This window comes from Dromiciops gliroides, chromosome 5, assembly GCF_019393635.1.
Source record: "Dromiciops gliroides isolate mDroGli1 chromosome 5, mDroGli1.pri, whole genome shotgun sequence".
Classification (NCBI taxonomy): domain Eukaryota; kingdom Metazoa; phylum Chordata; class Mammalia; order Microbiotheria; family Microbiotheriidae; genus Dromiciops; species Dromiciops gliroides.
The window spans coordinates 46326269-46338770 of record NC_057865.1 but is presented as its reverse complement, the minus strand read 5'-3'; the positions used below and the strand labels follow the sequence as shown (position 1 = coordinate 46338770).

Sequence of the window (12502 nt, the reverse complement as noted above, 5' to 3'; positions counted from 1 at the left end):
TGAATCTTCCCAGGTTTTTCTGAAACCATTCTGCTTGCCATTTTTTGCAGCGCAATAGTATTCCATCATGATCATATACCACAACTTGTTCAACCATTACCCAACTGATGAGCAATCTCTCCATTTCTAATTCCAACTAGCTATTCTTTAAGGCTTCAATCAGGTCCCAGTTCTTCCATGAAACTTTCCTAGACAGAGTTAGCAAACGCTGGTTTCTCCTTCCTTTAATTTCTGATAGCACAATTTAGTATTCGCTATATACTGTCTTATTTTCAAATTGTTTCTTTTTTTTCTAACTGTTTTTTTTTTTTAGTGAGGCAATTGGGGTTAAGTGATTTGCCCAGGGTCACACAGCTAGTAAGTGTTAAGTGTCTGAGGTCGGATTTGAACTCAGGTACTCCTGACTCCAGGGCCGGTGCTCTATCTACTGCGCCATCTAGCTGCCCTAAATTGTTTCTTAATATCATAGGCTCTTGGAAAGGACTGAAGCTAAGGAATCATCTGGTTCAGTCCCTTCATTTAAACAGATGAGAAGACTGAGATGTAGGGGGTCACAAAATTAATTAGTGACATTGATAGGTTTGGACCTGAGTTCACAGGCTTAGAAGAGCTTTTTCTCCAAAGAAGTTGACCTGTTCCATAAGATATCTCAATTCTGTCAGTAACAGATCTGTTAATCTTTTTTGATGAAAAATGCTGATATCTGTGTCAGAAAAAAATGTGATTAGAGATGCAGAAAATGGTCCACTTAACTCTCAGTATTATAAACATTATAAACTGATTATAAAAATTTGATTCTTTGATTCTGACATGTCATGAGACATCAGATTTCTGTTCACTTTACCCTTTATTAAAACTCAATATTGAAGAGACACCTCCATGGTGCTTTTCCTGTGGTCACTCACAGTATTGCAATAAAACTTGGGAAACTGAAAACAAAACAAAACAAAACAAAACTCAATATCATGGTTTCATCAGTAACATATACAAAATGGGAAAAAAAGAAAATTTGACTCCTCTTCCAAACCTTAAAACATGCAAATGATAAATATTAGTTACAGAATTTCTTAGCAAGGTGTTAGTGAAGTTCTAACTAATGCTCTTTTTTACATTTTAATTTCCTTTTGTTTTTATATTACTCCTTTTCCTGAATATATTCTCTCCTCTATTTAGTAGGTAGCCCTTTGTAATAAAAAATTTTAAAAGGAAGAGGGGAAAAATTAGCCAAACCAACCAACTCATCAAAAGAGTCTGATAGAATATCTAATTTTCCATATCCATGGACCTTAACCTCTGCATAGAAGGGAGGAAGCCATGTTTTTTCATTTCCTTTCCACTTCCTAATTTGGTCATCTTTGTTACATCTGTTAAACTGTAAATTATATGTTAACCTGTAAATTAATGAAACAATAAATACAGGAGAAAATAAGGTCTTTAACTGGGGCAGAGGAACTATAGCTTCTGGTATTGCAAAGCAAGAAGCTAGGAATACCCAAAGATAGGAATTGAGGACGGGATTTTCTTGGAGTTGACAGAACAAAGGGAACCAAAAGACTGCTCCAGAGATACTACAGAAACTACTAACTACTTAATGTAAATGAACCTTCAGCAAAAAGAAACTATAGAACTGCTCTGGAGTTAAGTATAGATGCTACTAAACTCTAAATAGAAACTACTTAATGTAGGTGAACTCTTTGACATAATACCATAAAGTCCTGGGACTAAGGAGGTGGAGGATCATTTTGCTTGGGGGCAGGTCCATAAATTGAGCAAGACTCTGGAATAGCCAAAGACTGTCAGCCCCAGGCAATTTTCCTGCCTGGATAGGGGACTGGGTGGGGGAATCAGTAAATTTGTAGTTATCACATCTCATTTATTTTCTGTTCTTTCTCTTTTTGTAATGTGGTAATTGTGGTATTTTTCTTTGCTTACTTCACTCTGCATCTGTTCATATAAAACTCATGCTTCTCTGAATCCTTCAGTCAGTTTTTCTCATGGCACAATACTCCATTATATTTAAGTAAGAGAACTAATTTAGCCAATCTCTAGCCAATCGATATTTGCTTTGTTTCTGGTTCTTTCTGTATCCTCGAGTTTCATAAAGTTCAGTAAAACTGGACTGGAATCTTTGGTGCTTCTTTCATTTTCTAATGTTTCCTACTACTTTGCTTTGAGTCTTGTGCAAATGGGGAAAAATATGTTTTGATAGTTAAACTTTTACACTGGAAGTGCATAAGCAGGCCTGATCTAAGATGGTAGTAATTGGGAAGACTGTGCCAGAAAGGAAGGAACCAAGACAAGAATGAAAGGGTTTAGTGACTAGTTGGATTTAGGGTAAGGGTAATGGGTAGGAACTGAAGCTTTTGATTTGTAAATCTATATTTTCACAAATTTTATTTGTATAATACTATTTAGCATTGAAGTATAAAGGGTTGACTCAACAATTTTCAAGTAGCTCAGAAATTATCCATGTTGCTGAGTGTGAGGAAATGGAGATTGGTCTCAAATCAGAACCTGTTTGAGGAAAAAGGTCTGCTTCTTCTCTCCCCCCTAACCCCCTCCCCCAACAAAATCACGTGATTCAGGGAAACCCTAAGCTGCTGGCAATTAGATCTGCTCCTGAGCTATGTCCATGTAAGGGAGTAATTGAAGAGTTGTCCCTGTATCACCTCCTCCATTGGCTAAGAAATACTGAGTTTGGGGGTGGCTAGGTGGCGCAGTGGATAAAGCACAGGCCCTGGATTCAGGAGTACCTGAATTCAAATCCAGCCTCAGACACTTGACACTTACCAGCTGTGTGACCCTGGGCAAGTCACTTAACCCCCATTGCCCCGCAAAAAAAAAAAAAAAAAGAAATACTGACTTCCAGCTCATAGACTGTAACCCTTGAGTAATTAGAATAATGGTGGAAAAGGGGAGGGGCCAGTCAAGGTAGTGACCAGGAGATAAAAGGCCCGGGAGCCTCCATTTTGGTGTTCTCTTCAAGAGGGGTGGCCCATTCTCTAGAGAATGACAATAAATGAGTCTTTGACACATCAGCAACGCAGAGTTCCAGAAGTTATTGGAGTGATTTTTCTCACGCTGAGTCTTCATCCTCAAAAAATATGGGTGGGTGGGGTTGGAGTAGGCCAAGGTTAACAGGAAGGGCCTTTCTTCTCCTAAATACCTGCCCCATACACCTGAACAATCAAAGAAACAGCCTATAAATATGATGGTGCCGTTTCAGACGCACCCTTCCTTTTAAGGGTCTATGTTTTGTGAGAACATAAGCTTTCAGTGCCACGACCTGGGGAAATGGAGTGCATTCTGAGCACTACTATAGAAAATACAAATGGGTTACAAGTCCACCCTTTGACTGAATACATTTTGCAACGCTCTTTGTCACAGGAGTTATTTGAGAAATTGAGACAGTTTCGAGATGAAATCAACGGAATCCCAGATGACATTAGCTGTTGCCTCGTTACTCTTATGGTCCATGGAGGAGAAGGCTTTATAAAAACAAAATTGGAGTAAAGATTCTTTAAAATCGGTAACTCTGGTGCAAATACAGAGGGTAGCGCGCAGGCGCTCTAGCTTGCGCTCCTCTACTGAGGGCTGTTTTCCAAGGGCGGGGGCGCTCTTCCCGTCGCGCACGCGCACTCCCCGACGCGGCATCCAGCGGGGAAGGAGGGGAGTGAGGGAGGGAACCGCCGCCTCCCTTTCCACTTGTCCTGCGGAGGTCGGCTTTATCCTGGGCTGCTTCAGGAGCGTCACTGCACCGCTCTGACCCCTGGCGGCTACCGGCGGTGACAGGCGCTCTGCTAAAGGGAAGCGCTTCCTGCGCTCGCTTCGCCCATTGGCGGCGGCCCGGATATATAAGGACGTCATTTCCGCCCGCGTTCCCTTTCCGCGCTACCCAGAAGAGGGATCCATACGGCGTTGTACTCGGTCAGTGTCCTCGCTCTGTCTGCACCGTCCTCGCGGCTGTAGCCGCCACGGGAGTAGGCGGGGTGGGAGGCGGGAGGCTTCATGGCTCGGTGGGGTGGTGGTGGGGTTTGGCTCGGGCTGGAGCAGACGCCGGGTGAGCCCCAGGCCTGCGGAGGGCTGGGGCACGTGGCGGCCCCGCAGGGCCGGCCCTCAGTCCCCCGCCCTCCCGCTGTTCGCGGGGAGGTTCCGGCGCTCTCACCCTAGCCTGGGAAGGGAGGGAGGACCCTGCCCGGCGGGGAGCCGCGCGATGTCTTTGCGGCCTCTGCAAGGAAATGTTAAACTGGCGTCACCCCCAAGTACTATGCGAGCGGCCCCAAAGGGCCGGAAATGGGGGCCGCCCCGTGAGACCAGGCAGTTCGACCCTCGGAGCAGGGCAACAGCGGAGCGGGGCTTGCAAGGCGGGCATCTAGCTGGGGACGGGTCCGCGGCCCCCCCACGTGCTGCGTCGGACGCCCCCGTGAGGGGCGATTTGGGTGGGCTGGCGCCGCTGTCAGCGGTAGCGGCGTTTCCCCGACGTGGGCGGGGCTGCGGAGCCCTCCGAACGCCCTTGACATATTGTGGAGTCGGGGTCTTGCTCAGGACCTTATTCAAAATGAAGGGGTCTTCGCATGGGGGACTCCTTGAAACCTCGCTGCAGAGCCGGGGGTAAAATGGGCTTAGAGGTTTGCAGCTGCGGGTGAAATGACACCTGCTCAAGTTCACGCTGCTCTGGGGCTTTTCGGAGTTTGTGGGTTCTCATGGATCTCTGCTATTTCAGGTTTCCGTCGTAACTTTAAAGGGAAACTTCCACAATGTCCGGAGCCCTGGATGTCTTGCAGATGAAGGAAGAGGATGTCCTCAAATTCCTCGCTGCAGGAACCCATTTGGGTGGCACTAATTTGGACTTCCAGATGGAACAGTACATCTACAAAAGGAAGAGTGATGGTGGGTCTCTGACGTGAAAACGGGCGCCAGGACAGGCTGTGAAGTTTTGCCTTTTTCTAATAGGTTATGTCCCTGGGGACGCAATTTGCAGTGTCCAGAGCGTGGCTGGGGGATTGAGGCGCAAGGATGATTTTTGGGGACGGAGCACACTGAGATGTTTAGGAAATTTAGCCAGGTCCTGAAAAGAGAGTAGTAAGTAAGCTCATTGAATAGAGTTGCTTGAAGGTTAACAAAGCATTTTGCTCATAACTGTATGAGGTGAGTGTATTCTCCCCATTTTTCAGATGAGGAAACTAAGACTTAAAAATCAAGTGACTTCAGATCACAGGGTAAGTAAGTAATTCTGAGTTAGGGTTTTGAATCAGGTTTTCTCCATATCTATCATCATTCTGGAAAGAATTCATTTAAAGGTTATAAATTTTCAACTTCAGCCTGTGATAGGGCTTAAACATTTCACCATACTTAGCTCCACAAATGGGTTCCCTTCATTTTATAGTTTGTGTAAATTACATGAAATCAATAATTTTGCTGTTCACTCCTGTCCTCTTTGTGACCCTGTAGACCATATTTATCTCATTTGGTCCTCACAGCCATGTGAGGTGGGTGCTGTTGTTATCTCCATTTTACATTTGAGGAAACAGGAAGCCAGGTTAAGTAACTTTGGCCAGGGTCCAACAGCTATTAAGGATGAGACTGTATTTGAACTCCATTCTTTTTGACTCGAAGCCTTATACTTAATAGATATTACAGTAGCTTTTTAAAAACAGTGAACTTTTCCTCCTAATTCAATCCCTTGAAATACTTTAAGATACATTATAAATAACAGTATGTAGCTGAAGGTAAGAGATTTGTAGATATTACAAAGGCATTGAACATATAGAGGAAGCCACTTTAGAAATTGAGGCAAGACTATCGAATCAGGTTGAGAATATGTGAGGTTGGTAGAAGTAGGAATGGAGAGGAAGGAATGGATGCAAAAGACTGTTTGGTTAATTCTAACCTGCACATTATTAAAACCCAGAGTTTAGGCCAGTTTTGGGCCAATAAACTTCTGAGTGTCGGAAGTGTGCTACAGTATATTGGCAGGATTTTCGCTAACACCAGTAGAGCTTGCCTCTGTGACTGGAGTTTGATAGTAGTCACTGCCACATGTCTGGTTTTAGGTGCTAGTCTTAGTAGTAATTTTAAGTTGGTTTTGAGAACTTGGTTCTGTCTACTGTAGGCATCTACATCATTAATTTGAAGAGAACTTGGGAAAAGCTTCTGCTCGCTGCTCGTGCCATTGTTGCCATTGAAAACCCTGCTGATGTTAGTGTTATCTCATCCAGGAACACTGGCCAGGTACGGGGACTGGGAAGTGTTTTTAATTGATTGCTGTATAACTTTAATGGGGGGAGAAGAGGGAAATTGAGGCAGGAATATTCAGAAATAGGAATTTGCTTCTAAACAAGGTAAGGCATTTTACTTTCACCAAGGAAGGGAGGAGGAGTGGGAGGAAATCACCCTGTTTTTGTCTTCTGAAGGAAAGTTGAACATTTCACTTTAGCATGACAAAAGCACATGGGACTACGGAGTCATGTTCTTAATAATAAATAGTTCAAGGTATTTCAAAGATAAGAAATCCAGTTTCTCTCTGGTTAAAGTGCTATACTCCTTATGATACAAAATGGTGGCTCACCTTTCCAATCCCATTTCAAACCACATACCAAAGGCTTACAAATTCATGGATCATAAGGTATAAAATATCAGTAGATGATAACATAGAGAAGTTAACTGAATTTCTCAATAGGAGCAGAAATCCAAAAGGAGAGAATTTCAAACAATCTTTGCTAAGAGGGTGGGGAGAGGGGAGGAAGGGAGAAGATGGAAAGAAAAGGAAAAGACAAAGCCAGCTAACAACAGAAAGGCATTTGACTCTTAATGAAAAGTACTGAATTGTCAAATGTTCTAATATACATAATAAAACAATGAAAATAAATAAAAGTAACTGTGTGAGATGAGGTTCTTTCTCGGAAATCTGTCTTGTCTAACAGCCATGGAGCTGATTGAACCCAAGAAAATGTCCACCACTTAGTTCAATTTTCCTCCTACTTGCCCTACTTAGACTTCCTTGGACTTTGCCTCCTTCCTTCTTAGATATTTCCGGTATTCCCCCTTGGGAACAGTTAGTTACTAGCCCTGACACTTGCCGGGGCCTCCATAAACTAACTGAAAGATAAAAAATCACTAACAGTCACGTGATGTGACTGGACAGCTTCCCTGTTCAGTGCCATGACATAAGGGTAATGATATGCAGGTACCAAATGATTTGGGGGAGTGGGGCTAGGTGGCTTTTGTTTAATTCCCACTAATGTAGGAAGTATTGAAGGATCACCTGACCCTGAAAAGATTAGTAGGGCCATTTATTACCCACAGGATGGGATAAGAGACAATGGTGGTTCTGAAACTTCATTAAGTGTTTCTAAGATAAGGACCTTCTCATTGTCCAGAAACTTCTCTCCTTAATACCATGCCTCACGGGGCCCTTGAACTTTAATGGCTGGTTCTAATGCCCAGAGGGCTAACACTAATGTCACCATAAGCTCTGTACCCCACTCCCCTACTTAGGCTGTTTTTGGTATTGAGTTTACTCACTTCTAAAAGTTTTTCAACTTAACGCTATACTTTCAGCCCTGGAGGGCATGAAATCTATCCAGTCCTTTAAGCCATGGGGATGTGTTTTTATATTGTTGGTTTAACAAGGTAAATGGTGCAGACCATCATCCAGTGTACAGATACAGTAGGAGCAGACAGACTTGAACTGATACAGATTCAGAGTGTTTAGGTGTACCCAAGCTATGTGGGGATCTGGGGATTAACTTGGTCAGTTGTTGGCTTCAGATTATCGTTTGTAGTGGTCTTTCGATGGTGGTTTACTCAGGGAATTATACAGTCAGTAAGCATACAAAAGAGTGAAATTAGCAGACTGTAAACTTGAAGAAATTGGTTGTTTTATTTCTAAATACACTATTGAAAACAAGTTCAGAGTCAGGTACATTCCATCTTGAAGGTGACTAAAGACTGATTACAAAACCGAGCTTCCACTGTAGAATGGGGGGGGATCCTAATTCATGTATTGTTGATGCCCTCACTGTTGGCCTCATGAGTGTTACAGAGTGACTGTTAAGATTTGCATACAAAATTTAAATGTGGGACCAATATGGGACCCACATATAAAATCATTAGAATTTGTATCTGACTAGAATGTGCTATACATTGGTTTTACTCTAGACAAACTATATTAACAAAACTCATAAAAACAAACCTTATCCAGCCCAGTTCTTGATTGAATTGAAATATCCATTTCAACCAAATTTTACGTAGTTCGTTGAAAGCATGAAAAAGTTCATCAATACTTATTTTTGTACCTAATGGATGTGAAGCTTAAAAAAAAATACCTATTTGGCCCCCTTTCCCAATAGAACAGTTTAGAAAACTTGCAATTAACACAATCCAGGAAATCTCTTTGGATTTTAAATCCATTGCCTCTGGCAGAATGTAGATGCTATGATTAATCTTCAGTCCTGGGGACTTAAGGTTTATTATTGCATTGATTAGAGTTCTAAAGTCTTTGAAAGTTGTTAATAGATTCTCTAATGTCATTGTATGGATTGTTCTTGTTTTGCTCATTTCATTTAGCATCAGATCATAGAAGTCTTGTTTCCTCCTTTCTGTTTTGTCACTTCTTTGGCACAATGGGGTGAGACTACATGATAGGAAAGAGAAATATGGGAGGAGTATACTTTTGAAGTTCATTACCAAAGCTTGTGCTAATTGCTGAAAGAATTGATAGATATCCATGTTGTCTGTCCATACCATGGAATGCAGTTCTCATTTAATTCTTTGGTTTGTCACTTGTCCTCAGCGAGCTGTTCTGAAATTTGCTGCTGCCACTGGTGCTACACCTATTGCTGGACGTTTCACTCCGGGCACCTTCACTAACCAGATTCAGGCAGCTTTCCGGGAACCTCGTCTCTTGGTGGTCACTGATCCTCGGGCAGATCACCAGCCTCTGACTGAAGCATCATATGTTAACCTCCCAACCATTGCATTGTGCAACACAGATTCTCCACTTCGCTATGTGGACATTGCCATTCCATGCAACAACAAGGTATCAGCTGTTATCTTGCCATCTTTGGTTTTGGGACACGGGAACAGTAGGCATTTAGAGCATGGTTGCAGTGTGTTCGCCGCTGTGCTAAGCTCTTCACAAATATCCTGTGTAATCTTTGGCCTGGACTAGCTCCTGGAAAGAGATCATTGGGGCAACATTTTGCACACTGTTAGAGCTTGGAGTTGAGGCTGGTTACTGGCCAATGAACTCCCAAGTGTAGGTTGTGTGCTATATTAATGGCAGGTTTTTCGCTAACACCACAAGGGCCTTGGTGGTCCAATGAGTGGAGTTTGATAGTATTCCATGCGACAGATAATTATGGTGCTTTTAAGACAAGTTATAAAGAGTGAAGAAGTAAGATGGGCACTAGAAGGAGGTCTTAGGCCATCTGGGGCTAGGACTCAAGGGACGCTGCATAATGTAATGAGAGGCTTTTCTACACTTTGGCCTTTTAGGCCATAGCGATTGAGGTTCTCTGTCTGGACTTAATGAATTGGCAGGTGGCTGGCAGGAAGGTTTCTTTGAGAGATCCTTTCTGTACCACACTGAGCTTTGAAACTCAACAGGCAGATGTTACCTGTTTTTATTATGGAAGTAGGTAGCCACAATATTTCCATGATTCTCTTCACCAGTGTGATTTTTGTAGGGAGCTCACTCTGTGGGTCTGATGTGGTGGATGCTGGCCCGTGAAGTCCTACGTATGCGTGGTACCATCTCCCGTGAACACCCGTGGGAAGTGATGCCTGATCTTTACTTCTACAGGGATCCAGAGGAGGTAACTTGGTCATCTTCAGTAGTGAAATTTAGACCCTTGTTGAAAGTAGCCTATGCATTCTGTGGGCACAGTTAGGTCCTATAGCTTACTACAGTGAATAGGAGTAATTTTCTGCAATTAAGGAAATTAGCACAGGCCGTGTTGCTTAGCATTGTATAATGTGTCCCATGTATTTTACCAGATTGAGAAGGAAGAGCAGGCCGCAGCTGAGAAGGCAGTGACAAAGGAGGAATTTCAGGGTGAATGGACTGCCCCTGCCCCAGAATTCACTGCTGCTCAACCAGAGGTGGCTGATTGGTCTGAGGGAGTGCAGGTGCCATCTGTGCCCATTCAGCAGTTCCCTACTGGTAAGTGTATGAGGACATGGAGAATGTGGATGTGCTCAGGATTCATGTGAGGTGACTGCTTCTGCAGGGCAATACAGTGGGTATTTCCTCGAGTTGGGGAGAGTAGTTTCTGTTTTAAGAGATTGAGAAAAGGTCATGTATTTGCTATTGTGTGGGGTATTATTATTTGGATAAAATATTGAACTCTAAAAGGCAGGTGGGGTGGGAGAGATGCTCTTTGGGAATAGAGCTCATGATTTCTTTTTTTCTAATTTTAGAAGACTGGAGTGCTCAGCCTGCTACCGAGGACTGGTCTGCGGCTCCTACTGCTCAGGCCACTGAGTGGGTAGGGACTACCACAGAGTGGTCCTAAGTTTTATCCCAGATGCTCTAATAGAGAAGGAAAAGATTCTTGAAGGAAAATAAATCTTGATTTCTTATCTTCTCGGGGTCATTTCATCTGTTGTTATTTGAATTTTTTGCCCCAGGTTTTCACATGTTAGGAAGAATCTTCCTGAAACTTTTTCCATCTCAAACCTGTTTGTAAGGATTCTGGAATATTCTTTAATATTTCTTCATTTGGCACAGCATTAACACAAAGGTGAAAATTTGTTGTTAGGGAATGATTTGTGGAGAGTTAATGCCAGAAGGATTTAGGAGTCTGGCATGGATGTGCTCAACAGCTTCAGTATAATTAGGGTGTGGATTTAATCCTTCCCCTTCCTGAGCAAATTTTCTAACCTTTATGCTGGTACTATTGCCCTGGACTAAGGAATGAATGAATCGTCTTGACATTGAGATTTGGTGAATTTCTAACTTTCACATCTGAAAAGTTCATTAGGGCTTTGATCAGCGTGGGTGAGCCCATAGAGACCACCTGAAGCCTTTTTGGTTTTCTAGGAATATCCGTGGTGCTGCCCCATGAGGGCAGCGTTGGCAGTGGCTGCTTTTCCTGTGTGACCATGCCCATGGTCCCCTTGGGATTTTCCCAGATCACAGAGCAGTTGGACTCAGGCTTGTGACCTCCCCGAGGCTTTACTGGTGGCTGGCTATAACAAGTCTTTACTGTTGCTGTGCTTTTTTCCTCCTTGTTCAGGGAGTTACAGGGAATAATGCTCAGCCAGTGAAAGGCACAATACAGGCACTCATTTCCCTGCCTAGCCAGATAGCATGGGGTGGGGAGGATGGTCGAGCTGATACAACATGGTTTAAAAAATGGCTGAGAGGGGCAGCTAGGTGGCGCAGTGGATAGAGCACCGGCCCTGGAGTCAGGAGGACCTGAGTTCAAATCCGGCCTCAGACACTTAACACTAGCTGTGTGACCCTGGGCAAGTCACTTAACCCCAATTGCCTCACTAAAAAAAAAAATGGCTGAGAAACCATTTCAAAACTAAGTTTCAGAAGCTTTTGGATTTGTGTAGTTTTAAGTTTTTTGTGTATGCCTTTTCAGAATGTTTTGATGGCTTAAAGAATTATAGTAGAAACCCACTATGTTGAAATAGTTAACAAAATGTCATTAAAAGCATAACTTCACAGACCCCAGGTTAAAAGTTAAGTGAGGACCATAGCCAGAACTGTTACGTGCCAGGAAAAGCTTAAAAAGCTTTCAGGTTGGGGCAACTAGGTGATGCACATCCCTGGATTCAGGAGGACCTGAGTTCAAAAATGACCTTGACACTATGATACTTGACACTAGCTGTGTGACCCTGGGCAAGTCACTTAACAACCATTGCCCCACCCCCAAAACCTTTCAGGTTTTTCCCCCCTTTTTTTGGTGAGGTAATTGGGGTTAAGTGACTTGCCCAGGGTCACACAGCTAGTAAGTGTCAAGTGTCTGAGGCTGGATTTGAACTCAGGTCCTTCTGACTCCAGGGCTGATGCTCTATCCCACTGCCCACCTAGCTGCCCCAACCTTTCAGGTTTTACAGGAAATGGAAGGGACCCTAGAGAGCAAGGGACAGCCTGATGATTTTAGTGGATGGAGCATGTGTAGGGTCTCATGGAGTCCTGAGTTAAGACACTGACTAGCTGTATCATCCTGGGCAATTCAATTTCTTCATCTCTCTCTCTCTCTCTCTTTCTATATATATATATATATATTTTTTTTTAGTGAGGCAATTGGGGTTAAGTGACTTGCCCAGGGTCACACAGCTAGTTAGTGTTAAGTGTCTGAGGCCGGATTTGAACTCAGGTCCTCCTGACTCCAGGGCTGGTGCTCTATCCACTGCGCCACCTAGCTGCCCCTATATTTTTAAAATAAAAAATTGAACTGGATGACCCAAGGGATTTTCTAGCTCTAAACTTACCCTATAAAGGGTCAGAATAATCTATCTGGGTTTAAATTCAGGGTGTGTGTGT

The 12502-nt window shown here is 43.3% G+C and overlaps 1 protein-coding gene and 2 non-coding genes across 3 annotated transcripts; all 3 read left to right on the top strand.

Moving 5' to 3' along the window:
- Window positions 1-3821: 3821 nt before the first annotated feature.
- Window positions 3822-10584, top strand: RPSA (ribosomal protein SA). Its single transcript, XM_043968996.1, has 7 exons — window positions 3822-3927; window positions 4724-4890; window positions 6113-6231; window positions 8795-9040; window positions 9690-9818; window positions 10000-10165; window positions 10423-10584. Exons 2-7 carry the CDS (start codon window positions 4758-4760, stop codon window positions 10515-10517), a joined length of 888 nt encoding a protein of 295 aa, XP_043824931.1. The 5' UTR covers window positions 3822-3927; window positions 4724-4757; the 3' UTR covers window positions 10518-10584.
- Window positions 5890-6043, top strand: LOC122730250. The gene has a single exon (XR_006353442.1). It is a non-coding gene; the product is annotated as a small nucleolar RNA SNORA62/SNORA6 family (small nucleolar RNA).
- Window positions 9202-9357, top strand: LOC122730249. Its single transcript, XR_006353441.1, has one exon. It is a non-coding gene; the product is annotated as a small nucleolar RNA SNORA62/SNORA6 family (small nucleolar RNA).
- Window positions 10585-12502: the final 1918 nt, after the last annotated feature.